The sequence below is a fragment of the Athene noctua genome, chromosome 7, assembly GCF_965140245.1.
Source record: "Athene noctua chromosome 7, bAthNoc1.hap1.1, whole genome shotgun sequence".
Taxonomy (NCBI): Eukaryota; Metazoa; Chordata; class Aves; order Strigiformes; family Strigidae; genus Athene; species Athene noctua.
In genome coordinates, this window is record NC_134043.1 from 33,941,006 (window position 1) to 33,963,326 (window position 22,321).

The following is a 22,321-nucleotide window of genomic DNA, read 5'->3' on the forward strand; positions in this document are numbered from 1 at the left end:
GCAAGATGTTCTTTTAAGTCCTGACTCTAATTTCTAAGAATTCTACTGTGGGGAAAATGGAAAAGGCCATGTTCTGGTCAAGTAATAGGATTTCAGAACAGGCCTGCAATAAGAGACACACCTGTTGATCTCCACTACCTCTCAGATCTCTCATTCTGTCTTTCCCCTCACCCTCTTGTGTAAATGAATGTCTCTAATCAGCTGTGTAATTCTACACAAGAGGTGTTAGTTACAAATGCGAGCACAGATTGAAATTATTTGTCTTGAAAAATCAGACTGGTATCTTTGTCTTGGATTATTTGTTCTTAAATACCCAATTGTGTGATACAGTAACCGCAAGGCAGTTCCCCTCAATCAGCGAAGGGGCCATCTCTGAGGGGAGTTGTTCACACTCTGCCCTCACAGCGTTTCTCATCAGGCTCTGCAACATCTCACCCACACCAGGATTTCCAACTTGATACCCAGTAATCCTGTGGCAGTAGTCCAGCCCCCAGAGGAAACAAAATTTCCATCTTCCAGGCCATGTAGGAAATCAAATGCAAGTGAACAAGGACAAAGGTGCAGCAAAAGATGGCGCACAAACTTTACAGGTTTGCAGCCATGCTGCCTCCTCAGGCTCTGCACTCCCTCATGGACAGGGCTGACAGCAGCTCCTGCCGAGCCTAGGTCTTTCTCTGTGCTACATGTTTTAAATTCAGCCAAGTCAAACAGCCCCAGAGGTGTACCAGGATGAGGGTTTGATACATCTGTCCCACTAACCTTGCTAGTGTGCGGCTTGCCCATTTGCCATACCACCCTCTCACTTGGAAAGATTGGTAAATTATTGGCCGGTGTTTGCTCTCTCCCCTTTCAAGAAAGGTAAAAGACAGTATCTAAGACTTGGGAATGCATTTCAGCAGAAATTTATGATCTTGAAGGAAGAAGCAATCAACATTTTAAGGGTAAAAAGGTAGAAAGCAGAGTCAGGAGTGCCAAATTCGTGTTTGTAGTATCTCACCCACTGTCAAATCCCTGTTTGTAGAAAGAGTTTTTTGAGGGCCGGTGCTCCTGCCGAAGTATCTTTGTGCATGAAGGGCATCCTCAGGCCAGCCTTCCTGCCATGGGAGCTGCACAGGGCTGTATTGCCTAACTCCTAGCAGAAATATATTGTAACAGGCTGCCACCCTCAATTATTTCCAGGAGAGCTGTCTTGTGATCAGGTAGATCACAGGAAAATGTCTCAGTTGATCCCTTATTACCACACTAACACAGATAATCAGTCCCATTTGCCTAGCACCTCCATATGTTCCTCACTCTGGGCTCATGTAAGACCATCTCCTGCTCTCTACAGGCATAAAAAAAAAAAAAAAAAAAAAAAAAAAGGATAGTACATAAATGAATTTGTAGAGAATCACAGCATTTTTCACCAAATTTCTAGCAGGAATTACAGAGCATTTACCAGCCTCTCGAGAACACTATATACAACCTGCCTTTCCCTCATGATGTGAGCTGATAGATAATGTTATCTAGGTGGCTCTCACCATTAGACCATCTCCATTTGACTTAACCAATTACATTTGGTTTTGTCTTATAAAACTCTCCACTAGAGGCTAGTGTGGCTTGAGGAAAGTTGTGGTGAGGTGGTTTAGGCAGGTTGTTGTTCCTGTTTAGGCTGTGTTAGAGGGCCTCTTGAAAGGAGCGAAAAAAATGTTTGTGTTACCTCTGTTAGGTTCTTTCTGTGAGCTTTAAGCCTATTACTCAGTTTCAAGAAAGTCTGTTAGAGGGGCAGAGGCTTAAAATGTTGTGTTAGCACAAATGTTGGGAAAATAGATAGCTGAGGAGGTAAAGAAGACTAAATGAATGTCCTTTTTTGGGGGGGAGGGGGGGATATTATTCAAATGCAAAAGAAATACTTAGGCGAGTAGGAATTAGAACTCTACAGCTGGTTTCTAACAGAGGAGGAAGGATCTGCAACCTGCTCCTTGTCCTGATTTAGATGCAAACTACACTTCTTTGGCTGTGCTTTTATAAGTTAATACTTACTTAACTTTCTCACTTAGCAGAAATACATAGTCTCGCTTAGCAGAAATACATTGCTAGATTTTTATTTCTGTAGAAAGAACAGTAAAATGTATTAAACGACTTATTTTTTTAATTGTGGAAGATGTGTGTATAATGTTGTGAAACAGAATAGTTAGTGAAGTACAATGGGCTCTTCAGGCACCCATAAACACCTTAAAATTGATTATTTACCTGTCACTCATTCAATTATTTATAAAGTGATTCATCAGAACTACAGTAATGAACTTAGTTTTTAAGGTACAGCAAAGAAAGTGGTGGGGGGAAAAAAGCTCAAGTTATGTTAAGCCTGATATTTCTATGATTATTTAGGATTTTCTTAATGAAATATTGTAGACAGTACTGACTTGTATTTGCTCATAATTATAGTCTTAGCTCATTCTAAATCTAGTGCTGGATGTAAACGGCAACCAAGTTGCATAAACTTCTAGAAACTAGAAATAAAATACTGTTCTTCAGGCTTAGACAGGTAAATCTTTTAATTGTGTGTTTTATAAAGAAGTAGAATTTTAACAAAAATTGATTAGCTTGCTTAACACTAGAAGTTGTGGATGTGATTGGTTCCTACAATATATTTTTTGATCAATTCATACATTTTTTTCTCCCCAAGATTTAGTACATAGCAATTAAATTTTTTAATAGCATTTCCTAGATATTCAGATCTCAATCTACCAGGTAACACTGGTGAAGATTTCTTTCTGCTCTGCACATTTATCTGAAGAACCAGTTGGGCACATACGGGTCAGCAGCCTCTGCTAAAAAGGAGCTCACACCAAAATTTCTGGCAATTCTGTATATGTTAGTACAGAACTGGGCTTTAGTGAGTGTTAAGTTTTGGGTTTTTTTCTTTGATTCTAAGTCTCAGAACTTGCTTAATTATTTCTTAGCTGAACAAGTGATCAAAATACAAAATTTGTCATGTAAACTTGCAGCACTGAAGTAAAATGAATGGCTGACCACAAAGCAGGCTTTTATAATCTGTATAAATAAAATGCGTCAGTCTTAATTTCCACGAAATTTTTAAGATCACAAGGAGAGGAGGCAACAAAATGGGAATAATTTTGCCTTTAAGTTGGAAGATATGATGAATTTTGCTGCAAATGCAATATATTTCATAGGAAAGGAAACCATCATGGCTTGGCTCCTCATACAGTGGAAGCACAGTGACGTTAGTGGGAGCATGACTGACATAAGGCAGTAAGTTGTCCCAACAGCTCAAACAAAATATGCTAATTTCTAGACTGAATTCCTGTGTTGGTTCCAGCTGTTATGTACTGCTGTATATTTTTTGATGGATCAAGAAATCATTAGTTATTACAAATCTTACCCAATGTAATAAAGTATGTATGTTAATCAATTAACCTCTTAGACCTTACATTTCCTCATGCTTGTGATTCTGATCTTAAAAAAAAAATAAATCTGAAATTGTTCTCCAGTATTATGCAGACTATGTAGAATCAAAACTGTAGAACCAAAATATTCCATCCTTTTCAAGCATACAAGTATGGACATGTGTAACAAATGGCTGGTACAGTTATTTATTGAAAATTAAGACATTTTATTAAAAGTTAAGGCATTTTATTGAACTATTTGAATCTTTTGTGTTGCAGATCCGTGAGTGCTTAGTGTCTTGTAAGAACAGCTTGCTGTTTGATTAAAACAGCCTGTTTTCTTTGTACCAGAAACCTCAACCTGGTGAGGAACAGAAGTCTTTAATTACTGTACAAAGTATGAAATTACATCATAGCAAGACTTAGTCAAAATGAGAAAGGAAATTTGTGCTATACTGGTGAAACACAGACCTTAAAAATCTGTTACCAGCAATGAATATTTTGATATTGGAACATTTTTCAGAAATCAAAAGTTGGCAAATCTGTGTAATGTATGTCCCCCTATACATTCCACTTTTTCACCAAGTATTTTTTGTAGTCATTCTAGATGAAACAGGTACGACTCAGAAACAGTGAACATAGTACTGAAGTTTTGCATTTCTTTCTATTGCAGAAACTCCTCCATATGTTGGAAGAGCCGTGAAAGCCCGTCTCACGAAAGTGAAGTAAAAATGGCATTTGTGGCATAAGAAAGCAGCAGTGCATGTCAAGTGTAAGAAATTTCATGGGATTTATGTACCAGACCATGATCCTGCTTAGGCATTTGGAGATAATTTGGGATCGTTTCACTGTTTCTACAGACAGATTTGTGCCATTCTTGGTAGAACCCAAACTCAGCCTTGGCTCTGTGAAAGAAAATGAAGAGGATAAATGGAAAGCTTATCTTCCCTCTGGCAGACTAACATTGTTTCATACATTGAAACCTGGTCCACTTCTCATAAAGTACAGCATACCTTCTGCACAGAGAAAAACTGCTTATTTGCAAGGGATGGTTTATTTGCAGAGTTCCCCTGGGCAGTAGGTAGCTAATGTTCAAACAATTGAGCTCCCTGCAATGCCAGAGTCTCTCCTGTTGATCCTTAGTGAGCATGTCTCCATGCACCCAACACAAAATCAGAGTTCAGCACTGGGGTTGTGTTTTGGAGGCAGTCTTTAGTGAAAATGCACATCTCGTGTGGGCCAACAGTGATTCAGCACTAGGGCACTCACTGAAGACAAGGTGGGTGACCACATCTAGTTGCTCTGAAATCCACTGGCAGGCTGCTCCCCTCAGGCCTTCCAAGGGCTGTGCCGTGGCACTGATGAGAGGGCCTGGTTCCCTAAGGACAACCCTTGTCCTGAGCCTTCCCTTGCACTTCTGCAGGCAACACAAATGTGTACCCAACTGTCATTCTGCATCCATTTAGGCAGTCATGCTTCTTGCTGCTTTCCTGATTGCTGCCAGTCAGAGAGGGACCTGGGGGGGTTGATTGACAGCCGGCTGAACAGGAGCCAGCAGTGTGCCCAGGTGGCCAAGAAGGGCAATGGCATCCTGGCTTGTGTCAGCACTAGCGTGGCCAGCAGGGACAGGGAAGTGATCTCACCCCTGTACTCGGCACTGGTGAGGCCGCACCTCGATGACTGGGTTCAGTTTTGGGCCCCTCACTCCAAAAAGGACATTGAGTGACTCGAGCGTGTCCAGAGAAGGGCAACGGAGCTGGTGCAGGGTCTGGAGCACAGGTCGTACGGGGAGCGGCTGAGGGAACTGGGGGGGTTTAGTCTGGAGAAGAGGAGGCTGAGGGGAGACCTCATCGCCCTCTACAGCTCCCTGAAAGGAGGGTGCAGAGAGCTGGGCATGAGTCTCTTGAACCAAGTAACAAGTGACAGGACAAGAGGGAATGGCCTCAAGTTGTGCCAGGGAAGGTTTAGACTGGATATTAGGAAGCATTTCTTTACAGAAGGGGTTGTCAGGCATTGGAATGGGCTGCCCAGGGAGGTGGTGGAGTCCCCATCCCTGGAGGTGTTTAAGAGTTGGGTCAACATAGCGCTGAGGGATCTGGTGGAGTTGGGAACTGTCAGTGTGAAGTTAGCGGTTGGACTGGATCTTCAAGGTCTTTCCAGCCTAGACGATTCTGTGATTCCCTGAGGGCCTGGCGGTGTTAAGTCGGGTCCAGACTCTTCACGGCAACAAGTCCAAGAGGCTGCTCACCGACAGGTTGCTGTCACTGAAGGCGGTGGCAGGAAGAGCGTCTCCATCCAGTCATCGCTCGTGAGGGGAACCGGGCACTGTTCCCACTGGGGAACCGCTCCCTGACCCCCAGAAGGCGGCGTTCCCCGTGCTGGGCAGGGATTCGGCCGGGGAGCCGCCATCGCCCCGGCCGGCCAGGCGTGACCGAGCAGAAGGCGCGGGGGGCCCGCCCGTTACTGCCCACGGCCCCTTCCCCATGCCCAGCGAAGCCCCGGCGGGACGGCGCCCTGCGGACACACGCGGCCACCGACGCCGCAGACGGCGGCCCGGCCTCCCGCCGCGGGGCGGGGCGGGGCGGGGCGGGGCGGGGCGGGGCAGCCGGGGCGGGCCCCGCCCCGTCGTGACGTCACGCGGAGCGCCCGGCCGTCGCCCCGCCGCGCGCTGCCTGCCGGGAGGTGGCCGGGCCCTCGCGCGCTGCCCAGCTTCCGGCGCGCGGCGCGTCCCGCGCTGCCTTCCCAGCGTGCTCCGCGGCCGCCGGTGGTGCGAGCGGTCTGGGTTGCACCTCCCCGGCGGTGGCGCCGTCCCGTCCCGTCCCGTCCCACTCCCCCCCGCTCCGCTCCGCCCTCCCCCCCCGCGGCCCTGAGAGCCCCTGAGCGAGAGCCGCGGCCGCTCCGCCCTCCCCGCCATGCCCCCCAAGAAGCAGCAGCAGCCGGCGGGGGGCAGCAAGAAGGCGGACCAGAAGAAGAAGGAGAAGATCATTGAGGTGAGAGGCGAGCAGGGCTGCGCCGGGCCCAGGGGGCCGCGGCCGGCACCGGGCGGGCCGCTCCCGCGCCGCGGCCCTGCCTTTTCCCTGCCCCGCTGGGGCCTGCCGCTTCCTGCCGCTGCCCCTGCGACGCGGACAGCTCTCGGCCGGCCGCCTGGCTGCGGGAGCAGGGACGCGGTTCCTGGCGGCAGCCGCCCTCCCCGAGAGCCCGCCGTCGGGGCCCGCAGGCCGGCTCTTAGCCGAAGCGGCCAAGGAGATGGTCGTAAAGCCAACAACTTGGCCCGCGGAGTCGATGGGTGTCGCAGCCCAGCAGCACCGCGCCGGGGGATGCTGGTTCTCATCCTGGCCGCGGCGCTGCCCACATCTGTCAAGTCACTGACTGTCGTCGCCCTTTAAGTTGTGCTGGTGGCTGCTGCACTTCTGGGCCTGGGGTTTGGGTTTGCAGCCTGGACGTTTTCAGGCCAGAGCTGTCTTTGGACTGAAGGTGATCTGACAAGAGTGTTTTTCGTTTTTTTTTTCTTTCTCGCCTTTCACTTCTCTTACCTCTATGTCCTATGTGTGTTTGTATCCGAGTCCAGCTCTCTGAAGTGTAGGTTTGCATTTCTCACTCAGTTTAAAACACACGTGTGGTTTGTTTTGGGTTTCCTTGATACAGTTTGACCTGTGTGGCCATAAGAGGCATTTCCTGGAATAACAGTTTAGTAAGTCTTGCATAGAAGTTAAATGTAAACTAATTTGAAGAATAATCGGTAATATCTTATACTCTAATCGAACTTCTGATGCTCGATTCCATGATAAAACCAGATTTTTTAAAAAGCTGCTAGAGGTGTGTGTTAGTTATTAGGATAATTACACAACTCTTATGCTACACACACACACAAAAAAGTTGAGAGTACAAAAAGAAAGCAGTAATAGAAAATTAAATGTTTGCCTGCATCCGTTAGCACGAAAGCTAGTAGTTGCTCAGCTGTTTAAGCAGAACATAAGTGTAATGCCAGTGTTCTTTTAAATCTAGCACTGCAGAATATTATTTCAGTGTTCTCTGGGAGTGTTAGGTTAGAGTAGTTGTTCTTGCTCTCTGTTGACTTCAGTATTTCTGATGTTGCTATATCCAGCGACATAGAAACGTTCTGCTTTTTATTTCCAAAAAAATGCAGCTGAAAGGGGAAAAACTTGCATTGATTATTAAAAATATTTTATTACATAATTGAAATACACAAGGATTACACATTCCATGTGGCATTTGCCATGGAAATCCAAGTGTGTGAATGATCTATTCTTTCTCAACTAGTTATTTTGATACATTACAGACTTTTTAAGTTAGCATAATGTAACAGAGGACTAGCTGCTGTTGGTGAGGATACATTGTAAATGAAAACAAGGTGAGTGGAAATTTGAACAGTTTGTTCTATAATTCTTTTATAATATATTTTTGGATTGTTAGGGTTTCCAAAAGCGTGTTTGAACAGAGGTATTAACACTGGATGAACATGCTACTTGTTTCTGGAAGGAAAAAAATGTTGCTATCAAGTGTAAGTCATGGATAGGTTTTTAATGTAGATATCTGTTACAAAAAATAACTTCTGCTTCAGATACTTGTGTGACTGTGAGCTGTCTTTTTTTTTTTTTTTCTCTGAAATTTTTAGGAGGTTTGGTATAGAAACCTGTCTCTTACAATAAAACTGGAGATGCAGAGAAAGGTTTGGTTCAGGCAGTAAATGGAAACTTCTTGCAGTGGAGTTTAGGAAGTACAGGCACCTGTATGGACTTGATATAGGGGAAAGGCTTATCTTCGAATTAGTACAGTTAGAAAATGAAAAGCTTAAAATACTTGAAAATAGGAAGTAATATGTTACGTGTGGCAATAGTAATCTGCATAACAAATATATAACATTTATGTATGAATACTTGAAGATAAAAGTGATAAGGTGATTTTTAGGTAGCCGAGTGGATAAAGGCAGTATTTATGGCTATGCAGTCTTCATGTCCTCAGATGTTACTAGGGTAGTCACCAAACACTGTGTATATATTCACACTAATACTTGGACTCAAGTAGGTCTGGTGATGAAAGCAGTAACTCTTACAAAAGCAGCATATAGTTGGTTCTTTTGAAAAGCAAATTGTAAAGGTGATGTGAGGGCTCTAAATGTTGTCGGTACTGTTTCTTGGATTGCTTGTGTTGCTAGAGGAAATAGTTGAACTGAAAACCTGAGAGGAGCGCACGTCTTTTTTGTTTGGTTGGTTGGTCAGTTTGGTTTTTTTTTATAACAACTTCAACTTGTTTCAGTTAATGTGGCTGTATTTATCTCTTGATATAGGACAAAACATTTGGTCTAAAGAATAAAAAAGGTGCAAAACAACAGAAATTTATCAAGGCTGTGACTCACCAGGTTAAATTTGGTCAGCAAAATCCACGTCAGGTAAGCATTTATTCTGCACTGTTTTCCCACTGTATAGGCAAGTCATCTTTCAGTATGAAATAGATCATCATATAATGCTCAAGTAGGAAAAATTTGAGATGTTACTTGCCTAATGTATTGTAACTAGCACAGTTTTAACTAACAGTCTTCTTTCAAAAGTTGTCTATCTGAGAAGTATGTACCTATGTAAAGGTAGTACAGAGTATGGGGTTTTGCAGGTTTAAAAAATAAAATTAAAACACAACAACCCCCCCAAAACTCAACTAACAAGGGCGGGGTTTTTTTGTTTACATAGTATTCTAATAGTGACATAATGAATTTTAAGGTATACCTGAAATTAAATTATAGAAACTGGCTATCAGCAAAGTACAGTTGTACATACTTTCATTTTTTTCTGTTTAATTCCCACCTAATCTAAGAAACAGTGAACACTTAGAAAAAACAATAGTTATTACTAATACTGAAACTGTAATTGGGGGAAGATTAAAAAAAGTAAAAACCCATATGTGCTTGTTGTTCTGCTTCTGGAAGTATTTATTATAATTTGAAGTGGAAACAAATAAGACAAGTCTGCATCTATTTGGTGAACTGATCAAAGAAACTGAAATTTTGAACCACTGTCTACTACTATGTTGCTCTTTTGTATGATGAAGTAAAATGGGATGTGGCTGAGGTACAATGTTTAGATTATACTGAATCAGAAAGCACAGATTTCATGAAAATATTATTATCTTGAAAGTGAGCCGGGTTTCTTATTCGTATAGTGCTAGGGAAGCTAGTTGTTAAGTATTTACACAGCTTCCTGTTCTGTGAATAAGCATGTAGAATAATTACATTTGTGTCAGCTAAATTCATGATGCCATCACTTATGTCAAATTCCTTACATAACATAAAGATTAAGCAACAAATGACAAGTACAACTTGAAAGGTAAAGTTGATATTTGGTTCATCAGATCTAATAATTTCTTATAGTGGAAAGGACTACTTGATGTCGCCTCAAAAAACGTTGGCGTTACGCAGACAGTTCTGAAATTTCTATATGAAATCCCTGAATCTGTAGCATGTGTAGGAATACCAATATGTAAATTAGCCAACCTAAAATAATTTGTTTCTCAAATGCTTGTAGCTATTGACTGATGGATGTCAGAGCCACTGTCTACTACTCTGCTCTTCTTTTGTATGATGAAGTAAATCATAAAAAAGTAAATATAATTTTTAGACATGATTATACCTCTCTTAACTTGTAAAATAGTTTTCACTTAGGGTTGTCCCTGAGAAGGACACAATTCTTTAAAGCATTTTTCTTCTGTCCTGAAATACAAATGTAAATGCTGTTAAGGTTTTGTTGTGTGTTTGGGGGGGTTTTTTTGGTTGTTTATTTGTTTATTTATTTATTTTAAATGCCAGCTTTATCTTCATGCTTTTAGAACCCTAGGGTAAAACAAAAGCATTCTTAAAGTACTGCTTTTTGTAGTTGGCATATGGGGGTCTGCTTGTTATAAAACAGGGTTTATGAATTTATAGTACGAAAACTGACCAAACTAATTCCCTTTTAAAACAATTTGGTGTGTTTTTGTCAAATTCACCAGAACAAAGCTCATTTTTTAATATTACACTGTATTTTACTGATAAAGTACCCCACATATTTGTAAAGTGGCCTTAGTCTCACTTCGCTTCCCTTAAGGGTAAGAGTGAAGTACTCTAATGTTTTTGCTGTGTCCTCTTTCATCAGTCTTCATCCCTCTCTGCCACTCTGGTATGGATATGGGTCTTTTCTGCCTTATCCAAAAAGAGTATGGCAGAGTCAGGTTTTTTCTTACACACAAATTTTGCCTTTCCTAGGTGAGCTTATTTTTCAGTCCTTGGCCCCTAGTACCTATGAAGTAAATGTTCTTGTCTTATAAGCCACTGGTTATCTGTGAAACGTTGATATGTTGAATTGATATAAATTCAGACAAATGGTGTTCTAAAAGCAGTTCCCAACTTCTACAGACAGATTTCCTGGAATTGCCACTGGTATACATGAAGAGAAAGAGCAAAGCAGCACGTAGGGGACTAAAGATGGGCTTTTTGTACACATCTTGAAGCAGCTGCATTGAACAGTTGCACTGTTAAAGTATCACAAAAGAGCGCCTAACTTTTCCTCTCCTGGTCTCAATATCTTTCACTTGATTTCCTAGCCTGGAAAGGTGGAATAGAGGTAACTGTGTACTCTAATGGTACCAACCAGCATCTCACATCTCTGACAAAATGCATTTGAAAATCTCTTCTGTTGGAAAGGTCAGTACCACTAGATGGCACTGGCTATGCATGCAAGGGCAGGAATTCTGAGAAATTCGGGAATCACAGGTTCTTGCCCTTCTTCCTTTGTAAGCTAACTTAGAATGATTTGCTATTTTAATGTACAGTCGATGTGATGTGAGTGATGTCATTCTAATTTTATACTAATAACTTCAAATTTGGGGTCATTATAGGCTGCTCAAACAGAAAGCGAGAAGAAATTAAAGAAAGAAGATAAGAAAAAAGAATTACAAGAATTAAATGAACTCTTCAAGCCTGTGGTTGCTGCACAGAAAATTAGCAAAGGTATGAGTAATTAAATTCTCTCCATTCTTGTTCTCTTATTCTTATATCTACTTCAGGTAAAACAACCTTTTAAAAATGCTAGTTCATTTTTTTATAAAGCAGGTATGTTTGATTCCTTTTCTATCTAGTGTACAAAGTAATTTGTTAGTGATTTGACTTTGTTTTAGGAAGTCATCTAGGGTTACTAGATCATTAGAATATCAAAAGCTACTTTGGTATCATCAGAGTGGCTGTAGATAATTTGCTGTATTCAGGTTCATTAATTAGATGTCTCTGGATGAGTGGCGTGATGTTTTTGTGTGTGTGGTGGTATTTAAGGCAGCCTAGCTCCCCAGGGAAATGTAAATATCCAGGTATTACAAGGAATGTGATAACTATTGTCTTCACAGAAAACTTGGATACGATTTAAAACAGTAAAATTTTTCCAGTTACTTTTGTCCCACTTCACACATAACAGAGGGACTTGATTTTGGAAATGTGGTCTTACTTGAGCTCAGTTATTGAATAAACTAGATTCTGTGATGAAATGTAAGTTCAGGAGTGTTTGATGCTTTTAGGAAACTCTACAGTTGACTGCCATGTGGGAGAAAACAAAAAAAGCATACTTTTCAGAATGAACCAGATGTTTTCAGCTCTGCTTTGTTAATCTTCTGGAACTAAGGAAATTATGCACAATAATTTTTGACTAAAGTGTGATTTCCATATATGTTTTTAAAGCAAACCTGATATTTCCTCATTGTGGCACTTAAGTACCAACAAAGGCCAATTTTCTGTTTATGATGTGCAGTGTCAAGCTTTCTCCAAATAGAGGAGCACTTGACTTTGGAAGACTAATACTGTCTTAATTAAAGCTCTGGTTCTCTATTGAGATAGTTCTCCTTGTTGATAATATTACCAGAAGTTCTTTTAGGGATCTTCTCAGTGTTTAAAAACTAGATTTTTAGATAAGTATGTACAGCAACACCTGTTAAAATCTTAAGTCACTGGTGACTTGCACCAAATGTAAAATCAGCAAGTGAAAAACTTGAGCTTAAAGTCTTACATGAGCACTTAAAGGATATTACAAGTAAAGCATTTCTGATTTAGTCGTGTCCAGTAAATACATTTCTACTTGCTTGCTTTCTTTTTCTCACCTCCTAACAGTCAAATTATTCTTTTAGTGGGACAATATTCACATAAACTGTAGTTAGATTGATTGAATAGTTCATATTATAACAACAGTTGCTTATTTTGGGGGCTGCGAGCAGCTGTCTTCTATTATGAGAGAAAGTAAGTGGTCTGAGTGCAGGTTAGATTATTATAATTTATTCTAGTATGTTGTTGACAAGGAAAGGCCAACAGCCAGAAGATATTTTACTGTGTATTGGAGGCAAAAATAACTTATTGTATACTGAAGAAGTTGCACAGAGTGATTATTTCATATGTATTTTATTATATGAATGAATAATTCACTTGGGCACTACTATCCATATTTCTTTGTGTCAAGTGCCAGCTTTGATAGTGAATACAAATATCCTGCTATACAAAGTAAATATGATGTGTTCAGGACATGGAGTATTTACTTGAACTTCACATTAAATAACTTTCATTTTTAAAAACATGTTTTCTCTACAGACCCTAAAGATTGTATGATCCTAGACCTTGTTCTCACAACTTCTTTTGCCAAAAAATAATATTAAAATATAAAAATTTTGTCTACTCAGGTGCTGACCCCAAATCTGTAGTTTGTGCTTTCTTCAAACAAGGACAATGCACTAAAGGGGACAAGTGCAAGTTTTCTCATGATTTGTCTTTGGAAAGGAAGTGTGAGAAACGAAGTGTCTACATTGATGCAAGAGATGAAGACCTGGAAAAAGGTATAATACATCTATAAAATGCTTACTAAACTGTTCTGAATCTAAAAAAATGGGGTTTTAAGGTTAAGCGTCATCATGTGTTGTGATCATGATCCTGAAGAGCCTGATCAATGACAAAAACAACCCATACCACTATGATCGAAATTATGAACAACAGTGAAACTTGCTTTGAAAAGTGTGCTCACAAGTATTCTTCAGACTTTGTTTAGAAAAAGTATGATCTAGTGACACTGGATGGTAGTTTTTAAAATTCTGATGTGTAACTTATTGTACATACAACTAACAAGTTGTACAGTGTTTGGTATGTCTTATGGTTGTTAGTTTCCAGGTTCTATAAAAAAGAAGTGCAAAAAGAGGAAGTGTGATAAGCAACTATAGCTGACTTCCAGAATATTATTAGTGTTTGCCCAAATGTGCACACTTCTAGAATTCAGGATACATTGGAATGTTTTCTGTGACTATCTCCTTTCCCCCAGTTGTTTGTTGGCTATGTACTCTGGATTTTACTTGTACTTATCAGGGGCTAGAGATTTTAATAGTCAAAATTTTTTTTGTTGTTGTTTTTTTCAAAAATTCATCATGTCTCACTCTTCATTTGAATTTTAGCCTGTGTCATCCTAAATGATGTGATAGGATCCCAGAGTTTCGCTGCTACTGTTACCATTGGTGATCTTGCTTTTTTTGATGGCACCTTCTTTTAACTTTTAACACAGAAAACTTGATATTGTCTCTTTTGATCCTCAAGCTGTTATTTACATTTCTGGACATTAGCCTCCAAATGTCTCTTATTCGGTCATCTTCCTTTTTCCCTTGTTCATGTTCAGTAATGTACAGATAGAATGACACTTTTATTTAACTGAAACACACTTTATGCATGTCAAAATCTAATTTTCTAAGGCTTTTGAAGAAGTTGTCTTGTGAATAGCATAGGAGAATTTGAAAACTATTATAGAAGCCTGAATTTATTTTCCATTCTATAAGCTAAAATGTAAGAATTGCATATTAAAACTGTTAGGGAGAAAAGCAGCTTGACAGCATTGTTTAGTATTTGGAATTTTTGTGAAACCATCTGTTGTCTTTTTATAGATACAATGGATAATTGGGATGAGAAGAAGCTGGAAGAAGTGGTGAACAAGAAGCATGGTGAGGCGGAAAAGAAAAAACCCAAAACTCAAATAGTATGTCTTTTCTTTTTATTGAGCTGTAGTAGAGAAAATTAACTGCAGACTGGTATCAGATATGTTTATTGAAATATTTTGAAGGGACTATTATAACAATATTCTGAGTATACAGTTGGGCTGATAGTATTTCTAGTAACGTATTTTAAAAAAACAAACTCACCCCAAAGCTCTCTGAGTCATAAGGTCTTTTCTCATGTAAAATACAGATGGACGTAGATGAAGTGCTTTCAAAATAGAAATGCCAAAGGAATCAGCGATGTATTTAATGCATCCTATCTGCTTAGAAGATTCAAGTATTGTGGTTAGTTAGGTCTGTCATCTCACTCCAGCAACTGCCATATATATCGGCTTATTTATGTACTGGGTGATGCATAAGCATGTAAGTTTAGATACTCTTCTATAAGCTGAAATTTACTGATTGAGTCATTTTTTAGTTCCTGACCTCTACTTCAAAAATATTCTTTAGTTTGTGCACTAAATGGTATAATATCTTAATTTCTCTTTCATTCTTAAGAACTGTTTCTCTTTGGTTTTAATACCAAAAACCTAAATATTCTATTGATACTGCCTAAACATGAAAAGGTTAAACTTTTTTATGGCTGTGAACTATGATTTGCTTGTTAGAAGTTCCAGAATGGTATCTTTACCTCAGGATCATGAGCTGGAAGGTTTAACATCTGAGGCAGTCATTTTATTTTGATTAAAATGACCCTGATGTTGGTGAGCAGGAAGAGACAGATTTTCAGCATGCTTTTGCATGTGCTTCTGGGTTCACAGTAGTACAAAGTTGCCAGTCTTATGAGTCATTCTGTCTTTTTAAATTGGCAGTATATTAAGGGTAAAAATCTACTGACTACATGTGTTTTAGATAATTAGTTGTACTTCTTTTGTCTACTTGATTAGTAGCGATGCTTTTCACATGTTTGTTCAGTTTTGAGCACAACTGGCTTTGAATACTTCTGACATGTAGTAGCTATACATGTAGTGTAAATTGCTGGGGATGAAAAGACAACACAGTGCTAACAACCCTTGTTTTATACAGGTCTGCAAGTACTTCCTTGATGCTATTGAAAACAACAAATATGGATGGTTTTGGGTCTGTCCGGGTGGAGGAGACAACTGCATGTATCGCCATGCTCTCCCTCCAGGTTTTGTATTAAAAAAAGACAAAAAGAAGGAGGAGAAGCAAGATGAAATTTCTTTAGAAGATCTAATAGAAAAAGAGGTAAAGTTGTCAGACAGGTACCTTTTGGTGATGTTTGTTTTTGTTACTCTGAAGAGACAGTTGTAATGTTCCGAAGTAATAATTAACAAGTATAAAATGTTTTTATAGCTGTATGAGCTAGGATGAAGGATATTTTCTATATTTTATTTTATAATTATATATATTTATAAATATATTTTATTCATACTTTTGTTCAGAAACTATAACCTAGTGAATAGACTAAACTATAGCTGCATACTTAGTGCAGGTGTTGCTAATCCTTTCTTAGGAAGCTTCTATTTCTTACTGCTATGTTTCTTCTATTACAACTGTTTCTATGGACCCTTCTCATCCCTAGCTTACTGCCTCCTTAGTTCTCGCACAACTGTAGTGAGGAAGCAACACTAAGAGAGCAGTGCCTTCTGAAGGCACTACCTTGCTGCTCTGCTTATTTCTGTCACTATTGCCTGACAGTGTCAAATTGAGGAGAACCTGAGCTGCTATTGTTGGTTTCTTTCCTCTTCCACTTTTCATGTTAACTTTCATGTTGACTCATCTCACTAACTGGAAAATTGTGCGTTTAGTCAAATTTCAAGTTGGTGGTGTATGTTAAGCAGTGGTGAGAGTGAAGAAGGAATTGGAAAGAAATGTTTTCAATTAGTTTCAAGAGAAGACTAATTAAATCTCTAATTTGTTATAGCCTTTGGAAACAATTCCTAACATTAATCAATCTCTTTACTTGACAGCGTGCTGCCTTAGGACCAAATGTTACCAAAATTACTCTAGAGTGTTTTATTGCATGGAAGAGAAGAAAAAGACAAGAAAAAATTGATAAGGCTGAACAAGACATGGAGAGGAGGAAAGCAGATTTTAAAGCTGGCAAAGCATTGGTGGTATGTTCTACAGTCCAATTCTTAATGTAAGAAGAAAGAGTAAATAAGTTTCTGTAATAACATAGCTGGCCTGGAATTGCTTCGCTTTTTCTTTTTTTTTTCTTTTTTTACAGCAGTATAAATTTTATGAAGTGATAAATTAAGATTTCTTTTTCTGTGACTAGATTAGTGGACGTGAAGTATTTGAGTTCCGACCAGAGTTGGTTGATGCAGATGATGAAGAAGCAGATGACACCCATTATATTCAAGGAACAGGAGAAGATGATGAGGTAAAGAACAGTATTAATTCAAATAGTAGTTCAAGTTACATTTAACTTTGAAAACATTTAATTTGATAGCTCTTACAATGCAATTAATAAGCTTGGTTCTTCATTAAACACCACTACAGAGTATATTTTATCAAAATGTTGGTGTCAACAGGAAGATGAAAAAAATCTGTAGAAATCCTGCAGAAATGAGAATTTCTATAGAAAAGTAACTCATGTAGAGCATCTTGTTTTATTTTTCAGATGGAAGACCCTGTGTGCATAAATGATGTGGATTTGAACCTGTATGTCCCAAAGGCTGTAGATGAGACTGGTATTACTGTGGCTAGTCCTGAGCGATTCAGCACGTACACAGTAGAAAAAGATGGTAAGTTCATTATTTAGGCATCACTAATAGGGGATTGAATTGTTAGGAGCTTCCCAAAAGGTTGATAGAAATGAATTATTGATCTGCTGAAAAGAAGTACTTGTTTGAAAAGGGCGGGGGAGTGAAATTACTGTCAATGATACGTCTAGTTACTCAAGAAAAAGCTTGTAGGAAATGCTATGCATCTGTTCTCAAGTAAATAATTAATGTTTGTCTTAGCAGTTCCTTTTTTTTTTTCAGATTTAGTAAATGGTTGAATAAATTGTATAAACAAAAATCTAAACTTTTCTTCATATTTTCTAGCTAGCTTAAGTTGACTTGAAATTTCTTAGAGGAAAGTCTTGATCTTGCGGTGCTTCTGGAATGCATACGCTGAGTCTTTTAAGTGGAGACATTGAGTAGGAGCAGCTCATTAAGTTTGACCCAGTTATGAAAATAGAAGTTTGAGGAGTTAGGAGTTTATTTTTTTTCAACCTGTTTTAATAATTGATGATCCCAACCTGCATATTGATCCAGGTACATGCAATTCAACCAGCGTATGCCAGCATAAATTTCAAATAAAGTAATTTCTTTATAGTTTTAAAACTTTAATGCCTGTTTAGTAGGATTGTGAATTAGTGATTAAGAAACTTGTGACACTGAAATGTGTAAGAATTATTTTTATTTTCAGATAATAAATTAAGTGAAGCTTCTGGTGGTGATATAAACAGCAGTGAGCAAAACGATTTAGAGGAAGATAATGATGGAGATGGGGAGTTGGAAAATGGAGTAATTGATGCAGTTCCAGTTGATGAAAATCTTTTTACTGGAGAGGACTTGGATGAACTAGAAGAAGAACTAAATACTCTTGATTTAGAAGAATGAATTAAAAACCTCAAGTGAGGAGTTAAATCTGTGACAAAGTGAAAACTGACTATGTTTTTTCTCCTTTTTGAATAGATTTCTTAAACAGAATGTTTATGGTTACCCAGCTGATTCTGATGGGCACATCATATACCAGGAATGTTTTCCTTCAATCTGGTTTACTTCAATCTTGACTATGCTCGCAGTAAAATATTCAGAGTAGTTCAGAATTACCCGACAACTGAATTTGCAGAAAATGAGATTATGACTTTCAACTAAAAGTAGGAAGTGTAACTGCTTTGCCATTATGCAAGTATAAGTGGGCAATTTGATACCAGGTACAGTATAAAAATCGGAGTATACATTCTTCACCAGAACTGCATTTTTATTAGTGATTGTGTTGATTTAGAAACTGCCTGAAGTGGCTTTAGGTGGTATACTCTAATGGAGCTGATGCAGATTATGCTTCCTTAAGTGGTGATTAGCTTTATTTGATCAGCTGGATACTGAAGATTGTGAACTGATACATCATACAATACAATATAGTGCCCTCTGTTTAAAATGTTTTAAAGTTTCCCACCGCCTTTTGCCAACAAAACTGTAAATAAAAACTATCAACTTTAAAATACCTGTGTTGATTTTTCTCTGTTAAGTGAGGATATCATACCAAACTGTTAGTAACTTCATTTTCTAATACAGTGATAAATATTTTTCTCTCCAGCCCTGATACAGAAGTGACGATGTTGGCTTCAATTAAATTAGGGCTAACGGCAATTACAATTTTTTTTTCTACACTTCATGCAGTGTAAAATTCAGCTGGCTTTTTTTCCCCTTACTGTTTGTAGCCCCAACCCATTCATTAACTGATTTAATACTCATTGCTATTTGAGTCTCATTCTTTCCCCACTGTGTTTTGTCTGTTAGTGAAGATTTCCAGCTTGGCAGAGCAGGGATGTTGTGGTCTAAAAAATGCCTGTCGTATCTTTGGTGTTCTATAAATAACACAAAGTTACTCAGTAGTAAGTTGCCTCAGAGCGGAGCAGTGTTGTACCCTGCAGGGGGCACTTACTGTCAGGCTGAAATGAAGTCAACGTGTCCTTTGAAAATTCACTGACTCCCTGCCGTAAAGACTTCTCAATAGTGGTGCTTTTTCAAGGGGGCTGTAGGTTATGCCCCCTTGTCATACTACTAATAGTATCTGCAACAGTATTGCTGTACTAACGATACCATTTGTATCGATTTTTTCTAAAGCTTTTAAATTACTACTTAAAGACCTTTAAGATTCGTGGGATGGTTAGTGAGCATTCTCAAACTGCTTTTGGGTGGTAATACTGCTTTAATGGTTGTTTCTGACACTGCTAAATTGACTCTTGTACCTTGAATGCTATTTCTAAAATAGCAAACTTAGACATTTTTTGCCCTTTGCGGGATCTTTGTGGAATTTGTTTTCTCCTATAGGAACAAGAAGCAGTGTTTGGGAGAAAGAGGCCTACTGAAATTGACTTCTAATGTAAGTGTTTAAGGAAAAACTGCAGTATCAGATATAAATATTTATTTATGGAGTTTTTTCTCCCCTGGCCATAAATAAACATTGTTGACAGATTATTGTATTATACTGGCTAGCAATAGGATACCTGGAAATCAGGACACTTAAGAATGCAATTCATATTTGAATGTATGATGCATAATTTTTCAAAGTTGTATATTTTAAATGGGAATAAAAGTAATATAATCATTATCAAGGATGAAAATGGCTTTCTATATTTTGTGTGTTAGAGGCTGTTACATTGTATGTAATAATCATCTGTTTCACTGATCTAAATAGGTTAAATCTTTGCCACAGTTGATTATTTGCATTTCACAGTGGAGGATTGACTGGGTAAATCATACCGATTTCAACCAATAAAACACCAAGAGGGGCGGAGAGGGAGTGCGTGTGCAGTCTTTTGGGTCTAAAGCGCTTAGTTGTGGTGCATAACTCATTTGTGCATGTGTCATTTAAACGTTATGACAGTCGTGTTGCATAGTATTTAAATACGCTGAGTATCTCTAAGTTAGTTGAAGAAAAACTTATTTTCATAGGTAGTAGTTATCGACAGGTTACTTCACATGGCCAGGAAACAATAGTTTGCTATCCCTTTTTGGGTTTCACCCTTTCTTCTCAACGTATTCTAGTAGTTCTCCTGACTGAACTTTTTCTGGCCTCTTGGCTTGGTTTGTCTACGTTTCTAACCATGAAAGCAGGGTGGCTGGTTTTAAAGAAGACTTTGTTAGTGTAGCATTCAGGCATACTTTGGAGGATTAGTAGCAGTATACTGCTACTTGTTCCTTCTGCTTGAAGATAGTCTTGAGTAACACCTAGTACAAGTTCTTAATCTTGTGAGTTACAGAAGCCTAAATTTAGAGCTGATGGGGAGATTCAGTCAATATATGCTCAATTAAAAATGAATGAAAAGGCCTTACAGTACATGGTTTATTAATATTTTGGAATAATGAGCACTGTGATAGAATGAAGTCCACCTGAATGTGACTTACTAGTGAGTTGTTCCTACTGATGCAAGTTTCCGGAAATTAGTGTGATACGAAGTGGATGAGTCACTTGTGGAAAAGTGCCAGCAGTGTCTTCACTTCAGTGACCATCCATCCAGTTTCTATGGGTCAAAAATACAAGTATTTCACTGTTAAAGGAGCAGGAAGGCTCGGTCCGAGGCACTTACTAGGTTAAGGTCAGGCTGTAAAGGGTTATGAGCCAGGGAAGAAATGCCTCTGCAAGAAACTTCATTCCTAAAGCTTGCAGCCTTCACCATGGATTGCATCATCTTGTTTTTCTCATAAATGAGTAATGTGTGAGAAGTGTAATGTAGCCATGGCTTTTAACATTTTCAGGAAATATGCTAGTGTAGCACTCTGTCTTCACAGCACCTTTGTTACTGGACACCTGTTTAGACAAAACCAATTTTAAAAAATGCTGCAGGAAACCTATGACTTTCCTTCCTGGTGTTTGCTATTGTGGGCGTAGAGCACTGGTTGGCTTTAAATTTTGATTGTTTGTTAAAATCCCATTTCCATCACATGCATAAACTGCCTGAACTGCTTAAACTGGCTAGCTTTAAATTCCCGTAGGATTTTTTTTTTTTGAGACCTGTGCAATTTGAATTTTATGCTTGCCACTGCTTTGTTACTCAGAGCTCCCTACTTGTTTTATTATAAATGCTGTCGATGAAGGCCTGGAAAAAAATGGGAGGAAAATTAAATGTGAAGACTGACCTTAACTATTACACTATCTACTTATTTGTAACAGAAAGGTTGCCATTTCTTAATGGACAGCACTCCCCAACTGCTTTTTATCAAGGGGAGGCTTTACTATTGATAAACTTTGGGCAAAGCTCTGGTACTTTTCTTGGCAATTCAGTACTGTCATAATAGATTGTGTTTGTTTAGCAAATAGATTGTATAGGAAGAACTTACACATACAAATTAGTATATTTTTATGAATATTTTCCTTGACAGTTCTTTAGTCAGATATATGGAATAACAAGCATCAAAAAAGTAGTCTTGGACATTCTGAATGCTGATTTCTAGTTATCTTGCAATGTTTATGCCCCTTTTTAAAAATTACCTGAATGTAATAAGCAACACAGACTTAAATACTTTGTAAGCTTATGTATCTTTAAAATACCATACTTGGAGGTTACATAAATGGTGTTTGTTATTCTTGCTCCATATGCTGCTTTTTCATAACTTACTGAAACTGTGGAGTGATTAAATGACTAAACTAAAAATCTTACAAGGTTAGATCTTTATCCCTCGCAGTGAAATTGTTACAGTCCAAACTTGAGAGAATGCTCTCATATGCAAATATTTCTCATATATATTCACCTGAAGTATCTCAGGAGAAATAACCCCCAAATAACATCAATAAAAATAGGAAGAGAATTGGAAAAATGAGATCTGGGAAGACCAGAGGAACCGCAGAAAAAGCTAACAGCAGTTGCTGACATCAGATCAAGAGAAAATTGATCACACTCTAAAAACCAGACACATGGGGAAGAAATAGGTAAGAAAAGGACAAGATCCTGTACTTCCCAGGAGCGCTTGTCAGATGTAACTTCCAACAAATCTTTGTCTACAACATTTCCTCTACTAGATGTAGCCAGTGATGGCTTTCTCTTCCAAGTACATTCCCTGTTTCTCCCTTGAATCCCTATACATTTTTAGTGTCTTTTGGAAACCCAACAGTTCCACAGCTCCACTACGTCTTGTTTTGAACATGACTCCTAGCTTGTAATATTAGATCTCTAAGGAAAAGTACTTGGAGGAAGTGAT

At 38.9% G+C, this 22,321-nt stretch overlaps 1 protein-coding gene across 1 annotated transcript; it reads left to right on the plus strand.

Moving 5' to 3' along the window:
* The first annotated feature begins 6,121 nt into the window (after positions 1-6,121).
* Positions 6,122-19,756, plus strand: ZC3H15 (zinc finger CCCH-type containing 15). The gene is made up of 10 exons (XM_074911243.1): positions 6,122-6,379; positions 8,698-8,799; positions 11,274-11,385; positions 13,089-13,241; positions 14,328-14,419; positions 15,465-15,647; positions 16,373-16,519; positions 16,684-16,788; positions 17,029-17,152; positions 17,823-19,756. Exons 1-10 carry the CDS (start codon positions 6,302-6,304, stop codon positions 18,014-18,016), a joined length of 1,290 nt encoding a protein of 429 aa, XP_074767344.1. The 5' UTR covers positions 6,122-6,301; the 3' UTR covers positions 18,017-19,756.
* The last annotated feature ends 2,565 nt before the right edge of the window (positions 19,757-22,321 follow it).

Excerpts from the sequence above, each read along its gene's own strand:
- ZC3H15 (XM_074911243.1), top strand. The coding sequence starts at position 6,302 with ATGCCCCCCAAGAAGCAGCAGCAGCCGGCGGGGGGCAGCAAGAAGGCG. Across the intron at positions 14,420-15,464 it reads AAAAACCCAAAACTCAAATA|GTCTGCAAGTACTTCCTTGA; the intron begins GTATGTCTTTTC and ends TGTTTTATACAG. Across the intron at positions 15,648-16,372 it reads AAGATCTAATAGAAAAAGAG|CGTGCTGCCTTAGGACCAAA; the intron begins GTAAAGTTGTCA and ends TTTACTTGACAG.